Source organism: Schistocerca cancellata, chromosome 1 (genome assembly GCF_023864275.1).
Source record: "Schistocerca cancellata isolate TAMUIC-IGC-003103 chromosome 1, iqSchCanc2.1, whole genome shotgun sequence".
Classification (NCBI taxonomy): Eukaryota; Metazoa; Arthropoda; class Insecta; order Orthoptera; family Acrididae; genus Schistocerca; species Schistocerca cancellata.
The window spans coordinates 14,519,772-14,533,222 of NC_064626.1; the positions used below are offsets into that span (position 1 = coordinate 14,519,772).

Sequence of the window (13,451 nt, forward strand, 5' to 3'; positions counted from 1 at the left end):
CACCAATTTAGTATTGGAGGGCAGCGTGGAGGGTAAAAATCGTAGAGGGAGACCAAAAGATGAATATACTAAGCAGATTCAGAAGGATGTAGGTTGCAGTAGGTAGTGGGAGCTGAAGAAGCTTGCACAGGATAGAGTAGCATGGAGAGCTGCATTAAACCAGTCTCAGGACTGAAGACCACAACAACAACACTCAGCATTAGCATACTTATAACTGGAATGATGGAAAAAATTTCATGTGAAACTTTATATGGAAATGAGCTACATTCATTTTCGCATCTACATCTGTGATCTCCAAACCATTGTAGGCAAATGGCAGAGTGTATGTCCTACTGTACCAGTTATTAGGGCACCACCACATAACAAACCTGGCATCATACTCACCAATGAAAAGAAGAAATTAACACAACTAATCGAAATATCCATACCCAATACAACAAATATACAGAAAAAAACAGGAGAAAAAATTGAAAAAATACATCCAACTGGCTGAGGAAGTCAAGGACATGTGGCACAATACAACAACTACATCCAAAGGTATATATACAACTACAAAAATCTGTAATTATTTATACATGTTCAATTACCCGAAAGTTCCTAAATGCAATGTAACATATACCGTACAGTTAAAAGGAAGTCACGCTTGATCAAGGTCCGCATCAATTTCCAGTTTTAACCAGACATAACATCTGAAAAAGGAAAGAAATAATAATAATAATAATGTTTGTCCCAATAATCATAAGAGTCTATGCCATTAATATCTGGTGAACTGATGGCATCTTTGACATATCTCTCAGAGTTTTATGTTTCCCATTTTACATACCTATACTTCCTTTCTTCCATTTGTCAGGAGGTGCACACCACACTGAATCCCCTATCTGCTAAGTAGGTAGATGAAAAAACTAAAGTGAGCAGCTTAACTTCTGCTGCAGAAGAGAAGAGGAATCCTTTCCTTTAATCAGAAATGCTCATAACCATGTTGATGGAAGAGTGCTTGGGCTTCATGACAGTGTTTCAAATCAATCAACTTCTCTTGCAATCTCTAATGAAATTCTACTTCAAGTTTTTCAAAATAGATTTAGTACCCACAGTGGTATTTCAGGCATACATAGGTCATGAGATCAATTTTCCATATCTTCTTCAGCTTGTTTTAGATGTCCATGAAAAGCAACTGAGACAGTATCTTTAACTTTGCCTTTGTATGAGTACACATCAACTCAAGTTATTGGTGTAAACGATCAGTTTGAAAAATAAATGTAGGTAACATGTCACTAGCTTTAATAAAGTTAATTTTGTCTTTTTGTTAATCTTGTTGAATTTGTCAAATATACACTGTAGGGCCAAAATATTATGACCACTTGCTTAAGAACGAGGTGACACATTTGGAATCCAATGCAGCAGCGATTCAACATAGCATGGATCTGACAAGTCCTAGGTAGGTTTCTGGAGGTATGTGGCACTGGATGTCTGTGCACAGGTCACCAAATTCCCATAAATTAAAGGGTGATGGTTTATGGGTGTGGAACTGGTGACTGATTGTGTACCATATGTGTTCCATCAGGTTTAGGCGAGGCAAATTTGGTGGCCAAGACATCAGTGTAAGTTCACTGTCAAGCTCCCCAAACCACTGTAGCACTATTCTGACCCTGTGACACACACAGTTATCCTGCTGGAAGATACTATAGCAATCAGGGAAGACATGAAGCATGAAGGAATACAGGTGGTCGATAATAATGTTAATGTAGTCAACAGCTGTCGAGTTACTTTTGATTAATATTACAGGTCCCATGGAAGGTCAGATGAATGACATTCATAGCACAATACTGCCCCATCGGCCTGTGTTCCTGGCATGGTGCCTATTTCGAGGAGCTATTCACTGGATGACTGTGTATACAGGTAGCAAGAATCAGGATTCTTCTGACCAGGAAACGAGTTTCCATTGATCGATGACTCAATCTCATTGATCCCATACTCACTGTAATCATAACTGATGATGTTGCAGGATCAGTGGGAGAACACACGTGGCCCATCTGCTGCGGATTCTCATATTCCACAATATGTATTGCATGGTGTACTCTGAAACACTTGTGTGTATACCAGCATTGTACCCTCTCATCAGATCTGCCCCAGAACTTTGTCTATTCTGCTTTAAGATGGGGCAAACCTCTGAACTCCACATTTCTGAGATACTAATTCCTATGTGCCAGGTGGTAACAATCTTAACAATCTACCCTTCGACATAATCAAACAATGGGAAATCCAGGATGGAATGTAACAATTTATGAAGAGGATAGTTGCTACTCACCGTATAGCGAAGATGCTGAGTCGCAGATAGACACAACAAAAAGACTGTCACAAAATAATCTTTTGGCCAACAAGGCCTTTGTCAAAAATAGGTGACAGACACACACCCACACTCATGCAAATGGAACACACACACACACACACACACACACACACACACACACACACACAAACATGACCATAGTCTGTGGTAGCTGAAGCTTGTGTGTGTGTTTCTGTCTTTCGTTCGTCTATTTTTGGCGAAGGCCTTGTTGGCCAAAAGCTTATTTTGTGAAAGTCTTCTTGTTGTGCCTATCTGTGACTGCTATGTGGTGAGTAGCCACTATCTTTTTTTATGATATAATTATAATAATTTCAAGTATAGTGGATTTTAAACAGACTAAAAATCCACTTTATCAACCCATCATGGATGCAGCTCCATCAGCTGTTCATGCAGTTTGTTTGCAAATGGAATGTTTCTTTTCCCTTTGATAAAAACTTCCATATTCTTCCTTAGGAAAATCTCTTTCAACTTCGTGGTCAAATTATTGACAAACGACAGTGTTGTCATCACTTGACAATTCCTTGACAGCAATGCTTTCTGTCAGTAGCTATTCATACATAAACTTTTATTGCAAATTCTGTTTTTAAAAAATCTTTACTACCAATCAAATGCCATTGTTCTCAAAACAGTTTCATTACTCAAAGAAATTGATATAAATTATTGGATATACATCAGGCACCAGCATATTATTGACAATGTTTTTAACTGTGGGTGTGTTTTAAGTGTTGGTAAGTGAGTCACTTCATTCCGCTATTAATAATGAAGTTTCGTGGAAGTAAGGGTGCCTTTGTCAGTGCTGAGAGTAGATTATTCACATAATTTGCTACAATCTTGCCTTTTTCAAACTTATATTTTAAAGCATGGAAAAATGAAATAAACTTGCTCACATTATTAAACGGTAGTTTTCCTCAGTGACCACTTCATCTAGAATGTTCTGCAGCTTCATTTGAAAATGATTTTTCACAAGTGAACACAAAGGTAGTTGTCCATTTGAATCTATATTTTAAGTAGTGTTTGAATATGTATGACACTTTTATTTCTTAGCCACTATGAGAAAATATGCTTCAAAGTGTGTTGGTTATACCACTAATGGGATGTCAAATATTTTCACTGGACTCCACCAAATATGGGCCCAACATACCACAACACACATGCTGCCTCAATAGTCCAAGTACTGGGGATTTGCTGCTGCTAAAGAAATGGACACTGTTAAATTGGTTTTCATGACTTCTTTGTTATAGCTTTGTCTTAGTCCCAGATACTCCACTTTGTGCACTCATACAATGTCCTAGACAGAACACTTGCTGATGTTACAGCAGCTTGTGGAAGATGAAATATTAACTGTTAGAAAATTGAGCTTGCTGGTGTAGCAGTAAAGTGTATGCTTACAAACTGAGAGGTTGCAGGATCCAATTCCGGACAGATCACGGCAATTTTCAGTCTACCTTTAAACTGGCCTTCAACTCTCAATCATGTGAAGAGTTGCCAGTAATAATACATGGTTTAGATTCCATGCTAAACTGTAGATTCCATTTTCCTGGTTGAATAAATGGAGTACGTTAGGGACGGGCAACTCATCAAAGTAGCATTCAATTGAAAGACTGACACTTGGCTATTGACCAACACGAAATAAATATCTGTTAGAAAAATAAAAAACATTTAGTACTTGTACATCTTTTTAAGTTATATTGGTCTCATTTTTAAACCAGCTGGCAATAGAAATATCATTTTAATCAATGTTACAAGGTGTACAACTTTGCCTCCACGTTTTTTCCCCAAAATTTGAGGCTTTAATGAAACAATTTGGTCACACATGTATCATTCAAAGTATTTTCCATCACTGGCCACTACTTTCTCCCATCTTTCAAGCAGTGTACGAATCCCGCATCGAAAAAATTGTTAATCTTTTGAAGCAATCCACAAATTGATCCAATTTGTGACTTCTTCATGAGATTGGAATTGTGTGTCAGCCAGGCCATGCACCATTGATCTAAGCAGGTGATAGTCAGAGGGAGCTATGTCTGGAGAATATGGCATGTGGGGTAGGACTTCCTGTTTTAACGTTTCCAAGTATGTTTTGATCTCTTTTGCAACATGGGGTTGAGCATTGTTGTGCTGCAAAATCACTTTATCATGCCTCTCGCTGTACTGTGGCTGTTTGTCTTGTAATGCTCTGCTCAAATGCACTAATTGTGTTCAGTAACAAGCACCTGTGATTGTTTCACTTGGTCAAATGCAGAGCATGATCTTGGAGCCATGAATATTTGGTTTGGCCATCAACGTGGAAGCATTGCCAGCGTATCCTGTGATTTTTTGCATTTAGGATTATCATAATGAACCCATTTTTCATCCCCGGTCACAATGCAATGCAGAAATCCCTTCCGTTTTTGCTTGTGAAGCAGCTGTTCACAAACACACAAACACCATTCAACGTCTCTTGGTTTCAGCTCACATGAGGCCCAAGTTCCTTCTTTCTGAATCATGCCCATAGCCTTGAGACATTTTGAAATGGCTTGCTGTGTCACTTCCACTAATCATGCCAATTCTTCTTGAGTTTGACCGAGTCTTCACTCAGCAATGTCTCCAATTCTGCGTCTTCAAAAAAATTGTTCAAATGGCTCTAAGCACTATGGGACTTAACATCTAAGGTCATCAGTCCCCTAGACTTCGAACCTGCGACCACAGCAGCAGCATATTTCCGGACTGAAGCGCCTAGAACCACTCAGCTACAGTGGCCGGCTTCTCCATCTTCGAAAACATTCTGTCTTCCACCACTATGCCAGTCTACAACCTTAAAATCACCGTTCTTGAAGTGTTGAAACCACTCACAACACGTGCTTTCACTAATAGCGTCCTTACCATACATAGTTGAGAGCATTCGATGAGACTCAGCTGCTCTTTTCTTCATATTGAAACAAAACACTAACACCTGCCACAGATGACTAGAATTAGACTTGTAAACTGACATTTTCAATCAAGAACAACTTTATGATGCAGACTAATGTTTGAATGAGGTTATGTTGGCTGATGTCCAAGCTAACTTCCTGATGTCTGCAATCTGTTTCTTTCAATCTCTACTTACCAATGTCACCACCTATCGGCAAACAGTGGAAGCAAAGTTGTACACCTTGTATTAGTGTCAGCTGTCTTGCATCATCATACCTACACCTATGAAATTAAATTCATGTTAATTTTTGTCTGTCAATAGCTATGAGCATGACTAATGAAAACACAGAATATCTACACCCATAGCTCCCTTTTCACTGCAATGCCACTCTCCTACCAGCACCACCACCCAATTTAGTTACACAGTCCCCTTGAGAAGTGAAAACTTCACCTCAGAGGCAGTAATGCCCCCATACAGAATTACCATTCCAGCAGTTTAATACATTTACTGTTATAAACTGTAACATGGCTTGTGGAGTAGATATGTAAATGCAGATGTGGAATGTAACAAAAAAGAACAGAGATATGATAGAATATTCTTCACAAGAAATTACATTTGCATTCTCAGACTTAAGTAGAATTATGAATGAAAACTTACTTTTGAAGTGGAAGATTTCTATAGCTAAGAGGTGTTTACACAGCAGATTTTATGAGTTTCCCAATTGTATAAATATGATTAGCATATGGTCTGTTTGAAAAGTGATGGTGGGGTGTCATTATTACCATTTATTGATAGACTTCTTGGTAACTTGCAGTGGCCTGGTGTAATGTTAAGCATTTTCGTGGACTTACTTGTTGAAGAATGCTGGTTCTGCTTTCTTGCAGTGCCGATGTCTTCTGCTAGCACCGGACGCTTCTCCAAAGATTTAATTGCTAGGAAGGGGAAATTTTCACTCTCTCGTTCTCTCTCTTCTTATTTAAAAAATACGCTACTCTTGGAATATCATTCAATGCACCCGAACATATTCATTTCCACTTTGTATACAAAAACAACTATGTGTGGATGGATATGTGTGTGTGTGCGAGTGTATACCTGTCCTTTTTTCCCCCTAAGGTAAGTCTTTCCGCTCCCGGGATTGGAATGACTCCTTACCCTCTCCCTTAAAACCCATATCCTTTTGTCTTTCCTTCTCCTTCCCTCTTTTCTGACGAGGCAACCGTTGGTTGCGAAAGCTAGGATTTTGTGTGTATGTTAGTGTTTGTTTGTGTGTCTATCGACCTGCCAGCGCTTTTGTTTGGTAAGTCTCATCATCTTTCTTTTTAAATATAAAACAACTAAACTTCATGACATAAGCCCACACATTACTGGGCACCCAAGATCAGTTAATTACACATTTTGAACACAATTAATACATAAGCTATTATCATGGCTGACTATCCACGTCCAGTCCACGTACTCTCAACAGCAGTTCAACGTCTAATAAACAGTCACTATCTTGAGTCACTCCATTTGTTTTTCAACAATACAAAGCTACATTACTCTTTGCAGCTGGCCACGGGGCTTCCAGGCCATATATGTTTATTCTTGGCAGGTTGTGCTGAACACTTGCCAGTGCCGACAAATTTTCTCCCTTCCATTTTCGCCTGTGCAAACAATAAATGGGTGCAGTATCACATGCTCATCCTTACGCCCTGCTTTAAAATAACACGTGTTCGAAATGGCTGGAACACAAGTATCTCCAGACTTTCGTAAAATTCTGGGGGCACTACATAAAAAGAACAGAGATATGATGGAATATTCTTCACAAGAAATTACATTTGCATTCTCAGACTTAAGTAGTATTATGAATGAAAATTTACTTTTGAAGTGGAAGATTTCTATAGGTAAGAGGTGTTTACACAGCAGATTTTATGAGTTTCCCAATTGTATAAATATGATTAGCATATGGTCCGTTTGAAAAGTGATTTACTTTCCTTCTGGTGGGGTGTCATTATTACCATTTATTGATAGACTTTTTGGTAACTTACAATTAATACTCTGTCATGTAGTTCCTATTATGCACCAGATTTATTTAATTTATATTGTTCAACAAGATGTGTAGATACTCCAGTGGTAATAGTCTTCTTATTTAAAAATGTCTGATGAATTGTTTCTGTGACAGTGTGATTAAGAAAACCACAAAAATTGAATGCTGAAATTTTTTTTCAGCTTGGGAACTGGCTCAGGAGATTATTGTGTGCAGGATTATTCAGTGCAATAAGAACCTGTTACAGCTGTGATAGTTGACTGGGGTGGTTGGGGGTGATCAGTTAGTGATGTTTCAAGCAATGATACCAAACGACATGAATGTAAATACTGAATCATAGCTGTCATATGACATACTGATGCCTATATGTTGTGAAAAATAGAAAGCAGCTACTTTTTGAGATGCACAGATTGAGATACTTGTAATGTATTGCGACTAAAAAAGGCTTCTGGAATTTCCAGCCACACCAGTTTACAGAATATCTGTGAGGTTTTGAGAAGAATTAGGCCATTTTAATACAAAATGTGTTATACTTGTAATATGTGTACATAAGTGATCTACACATTATTAAACTATGATAGAAATGAAGTCACTGAATTTTTAACATTTTCTGAAATTTCATGTCAGATTCTGTGAACAGTTGTATAAGATTGTGACACTTTGAATTTGTTTTCAGGAATTGGTTTGGCAATGGCATCAGCTGTAAAAGGTTATCGGTGCATAATAGTAATGCCTGAAAAAATGTCAAATGAAAAAGTGGATGCCTTGAGAGCTCTTGGTGCAGAAATTATAAGAACTCCAACAGCTGCATCTTTTGACTCACCTGAGGGTCTGATTGCTGTTGCACAAAGACTGAATAAAGAAATACCAAATTCTATTATTTTGGATCAGGTGAGGGAAAAAATAAAGCAATTTGGATTCTCTTTGAGAGTTACAATCCTTCTCCTTTTTTTTTTTTTTTTTTTTTTTTTTTTTTTTTTTTTTTTTTAGCCGTTACTGAGTGCCATGCTATGAAATGAGATAGCTGTTGTGACTGACAATTCACAGTTTTTCACAAACACAACTTTTATTGATGTAAGTTCACAAGGTTGATTACTGAACAACAAACGAAAGGTAACAACAACGAAGCCAGTAAAAGTCTCCTAATTGAGGCGAACAAAATTTGATTTTCCACAAAGGTTCATGGTAAAACACACACACACACACACACACACACACACACACACACTAGTAACAGTCCAATTCAGAGACAAAGATGTAATCTTCAGTGGTCGCAGTACACAAAGTCGGCATCCAGCGTGAACGGAACTTTGGGGCTGTCTCCAACCAATCAGATTTTGGCATAGTGATACTTCCTGCAGGCTGTGGCTTGAGCTCCCCCTGCAGGAAGTAGTGCTCGGAATATCTGTTTCCATTATCTTGTATTTAAATAGTTGGTGTTTACGATGGTGCTTTTGGTACGCCTTGGGCATAGACAACCTCATCTTCTGTAGTGTAATATGGGTTGCCGGCCCTCAGTGGCTACCTTGGCTCCGGTATAACACCCATAACCCCTTGGAAAAGCTGGTGGGGCACGGGCGACTGTGGTGGAGAGAGTACCAATACAGCCCGCTGCCATAGGCTGATCTGCAGCTAAGTCCTCTTGAAGGAGGCGGTGGTACCCGGCCGCCGGAGAGTAGGGCACCACTTTCCACGTGAGGCGGCTGGAAAGCCGCAGCCGCAGCCGCAGCAGTGGCGGTTGCGAGGTGACATCAGGCTGGGCAAGTGGCATGGAGACGTCCGCGTTGTCCAACTGAGGCTGTGCCAAAGAAGGGCCAGGAAGTGGGTTCAGGGGAAGGTCTTGGAGCTCTCCCAGGTCCGGAGTAAGCGGCGGTGCAGTGCTAGCAGTCGGCGTCTGCTGGCTATCTCCGGGAAGACCATCCACCAACTGAGGAGAGAGCATCAACATAGGCCCCAAGGAAGGGACTGGTGATGGGAGTGAGAGAGGAGCCGGCGTTTGGGGCTGTGGCTGCTCGAGGAAACGAAGACACAGTTGGTTGCAGTGACACGAAACCACCCTGTCGTCCAGGTGTATGTCGAACATTTGTTGACTATGGGGCCGGATAGTGACCCCCTGGAAGCCAGCTGGGCCGGGTCTCGAAACTGCGAGCTCATACCTTGGAGGCAGATGAATATCAGGAAGCGCCTGGCAGAGCGCAAGGTCCAACCTGCGGCAGAAGGAGATGGAGTAGGGTCCAAGGCTGGTGACCATGGAGCAGTTCGGCTGGACTCTTGTGCTCAGAATATCTGTTTCCATTATCTTGTATGTAAATAGTCAGTGTTTACCATGGTGCTTTTGGTACGCCTTGGGCATAGACAACCTCGTCCTCTGTGGTGTAATATGGGTTTCCGCCCCTCAGGGGCTACCTTGGCTCCGGTATAACAATATCTTTCAAGTCTATATTGTTTTGCTGAAACATGAGGAGTAATCAAGTAAACTGCATTTTTAATTTTCTGTTTAAGAAAGGTAAGTAAGAGCAATGAGCTTATGGGCAGATATTAATTTCATTTTGTTAATTACTAATGCAAGTGAATCCTTACAACTTACATGATCAGTTTATTATTGATATTCTGAGTCACAGTCAATCATACAACATGATAGATGAACTGATGAACAGTATACGAAGCATCACAATATGTGCAGCAGACAGTGGCAACTGTGACCAACATTACATATATCTGGCTGAATTATGCTGCTTACTATACCCTGCATACTTGCCTACATGGTATAAACAGGTACTCTGGAGGATAGTGCTGCATGTGAAAGGTTCTTCACCATTTGCCAGATGATATATAGGCCCTTTCTACTACAGCACATTAATATGACCAACGAATTTCTAAATGGGAACTGTGTCTTGATTTTATGCTTTACTTTCATCTTAATTTGTGGACAGCTTTCAGTTTTATGATTATTTTGAGCATTTCTATTTGTTGTTCACAGTATGCCAGTCTCTTCAAAATAGAGTTCATTCAGTTTTCATTAAAAAGTCATTACATGTTAACTATTTTCATAGCTGCATTTTCTTGTTGTGAGCATTTTACTTTAGTGGCAGAATAAATTGTGCATGCATATCAGTTGCTATGATGTGTCACTGAGCCTATAGAAGACTGTATAACTATTAATGAGCTGTTGCACATTCATTTACACAGTTTTAAATTATAGACAGTTTGAATGTGCATTAGGCTCTGCAACACATCAAGCATACAGTTATGAAAGTATCTGCAGAATTTTTAAATTTTTGAACAAAATAATTAATGGAAAATCTCATATAAAGATGTGAAACAAATACTAACAAAGAGATAGAGGGGCTGGCCAGTACTTACCTCAGCTCAGTACAGCCGATAGATACACATAAAACAGAACCGAAAATTACATTCCTAGCTTTCGGAACAGATGTTCCTTCATCAGGGAGGAGAGAGGGGAAAGAAAGGGAAGAAGGGAAAGGAGATTCAGTTACTCACAACCCAGGCTATGAAGCAACAGGGAAAGGAAAATAGGGATGGTAGCAAGGATGGAGGCATGGTTGTCAGAGGGAAGCCAAAGATATTCTCTTTGGCTTCCCTCTGACAACCATGCCTCCATCCTTGCTACCATCCCTATTTTCCTTTCCCTGTTGCTTCATAGCCTGGGTTGTGAGTAACTGAATCTCCTTTCCCTTCTTCCCTTTCTTTCCCCTCTCTCCTCCCTGATGAAGGAACATCTGTTCCGAAAGCTAGGAATGTAATTTTCGGTTCTGTTTTATGTGTATCTATTGGCTGTACTGAGCTGAGGTAAGTACTGGCCAGCCCCTCTATCTCTTTGTTAGTATAAATTTTTGAACAGTAATTTTTAAACAATATCTTTGCAGTACAGGAATGCAGGAAATCCTTTAGCACATTATGATCTGACAGCAGAAGAGATTCTACAACAATGTGATGGAAAAGTTGATATGGTAGTAATGGGGGCAGGAACTGGAGGCACAATCTCAGGTGTTGGGCGTAAGCTGAAGGAGAAATGTCCCAACTGCATTGTTGTTGGAGTTGATCCTGAAGGCTCCATCCTAGCTGAACCAGCTGAACTGAACAAGACTGATGTTACCTTCTATGAAGTGGAAGGAATTGGATATGATTTCATTCCCACAGTATTGGGTACAAATATATATATTTATATATTTTAAAGCTCATGAAAGGTACTTTATCACTTGTGCTTGTGTTTGTTATTTTGCTGACTAGAATATCATTTCAGATCGAAGTGTGGTGGATAAATGGGTCAAATCAAATGATAAGGAATCACTTGTCATGGCAAGGCAGCTGATAAAAGAAGAAGGCCTACTTTGTGGTGAGTAGTTCTCGCACACAAAATAACTTTTAAGGACTAGTACATAAAAGTGGATCCCCACATTTGGTCTAATGCTTGCAACCTACAGAGCAGCTGTAATTCCACTAGGAGTGTTGTATGACGTTGTAATAGTGACCAAACAAAGATAACAGTTACTGCAGGAATGATGTATACTTGCAATATCACACAAACTGTATCACAGCATCAAAGATGGTTCCTTAGCATAACAAGCATTACACATAGACCTCCCACTGTAAAATTTTGTTATTGGAAAATACTGCTAAATAGAAAAATACTTCTTTCTGTATATGACTTTCTGTGAATGTAAGCCAACACATGAAGGATCTTCTGATTTCCATGATGTCAAAATCGCTGGAAATATCTATGTAATCAACTGCACATAATCTCCAGCTGCTGAGTGTGTCTGAGCCACTCTACTTTTGGTGCATTCATAAGTGATCAATGCTTGTGAGGACGACACAAGAGTGACCTGCAGGGACAGTATGTTAGGGCAGTCTTGAATAGGTTTTTTTAACTTCTGTCTTGGTTACAGTGCTCTTGGTCTCTGATGGCAACAAAGATGAAGAATAATAAGAAGTGACTGAAGAAGAAGTGAAGATTGTAATTAAAAAAAAAAAAAAGATTCAGAAACAACAAGGCCCCAGGGAAGAGAATTAATCAGAGGAGGAGGGGAAAGCTTGCACTTAGAAAGACATAAACTTATCCAGTTGATGTAAATGAGACACAGCCAAGAGAATAGAAACTGGCCATAATATGCCCAATATACAAGAAGGGAAGCAAAATGGAATGGGGTAACTACAGAGGTGTAAGCTTTCTGAATGTAACCTACAAGGTACAGTCTATCATTGTTCTAATTACAAACGTTCCTAGAGAATGCCGGATTTTGACCCAACCAATTGACTATAGATCACATTTTCATCCTAAGAAAATTGCCTGAAAAACGTTGGGAATATGATAAAAATATTTGTAGTCTGTTTGTTGATTTTTCAACATGTGTACAACAGTGCCACAGGAATAGTCTGTACAATGCCCTGTGTGACTTCAGAAGCCTTGAGAAGCTAGTGAGAATGATGTACACTTGTATGGATGGATCAATGTCAGCTATGTGTTTCTAAAGGGCCACCTCAGAAAAGTTAGAGACTGAGACATGTCTCAGACAAGGGGATGCTCTCTCATGTGTTCTGTTCAATATCATCTTACAGAAAGTAGTAAGAAAATGCAGGCAACAGGAATGGGCTGGAATACAGATTGATGATAATCTAAATTGTCTTGCATATGCAGGTGATGAATTAATCCACGAGTTGAAAGAAATCTGCCAGGAAATGGACAGCTATGCACAGAAGGTTGGGCTAAGAGTGAATCAAGACAAAATTGAGTTCATGCAATTAGGAAGAAGACAAGAGCAACAAGAATTTCTTGAGGTAGGTGGCCTGAGGTTAATAAGATGAGAAACTATAACACAGTGATATACCCAACAGTCATATATGGTTCACAAACCTGGAGCATGACAAAACACAAAAAGGAAAAACTAATTATATTTGAAAGGAAAATAATGAGGTCGATATGGGGACCAATCTCAGATAAAGGGGAATGGAGAAGGAGGAGGAATGAGGAAACCCTCCTCTTAATGCAGCAATCAGCAATATTACAGAAGCCAAAGAGCAAAAGAATCCAGTGGGCAGACAATGTAGCCCACATGCCAGAAGAAAGACAGACAAAGAAAGCATTTGAGGGGAAACTGAACACTAGGCACCCCATAGGATGACCAAGACAGTGCTGGATGGACAATCTGGTGAAGGACCTGGCAGCTCTG

At 39.6% G+C, this 13,451-nt stretch overlaps 1 protein-coding gene across 2 annotated transcripts in view; it reads left to right on the top strand.

Annotated features, from left to right (window-relative positions):
• The window catches only part of LOC126164356 (cystathionine beta-synthase), a 161,033-nt gene that overhangs the window by 104,723 nt on the left and 42,859 nt on the right, over positions 1-13,451 (top strand). For both annotated transcript variants that reach the window (XM_049920233.1, XM_049920234.1), the window contains exons 5-7: positions 7,937-8,151; positions 11,148-11,427; positions 11,525-11,617. In XM_049920233.1, coding sequence (XP_049776190.1) covers positions 7,937-8,151; positions 11,148-11,427; positions 11,525-11,617 — 588 coding nt within the window. The remainder of the gene's footprint in view (positions 1-7,936; positions 8,152-11,147; positions 11,428-11,524; positions 11,618-13,451) is intronic.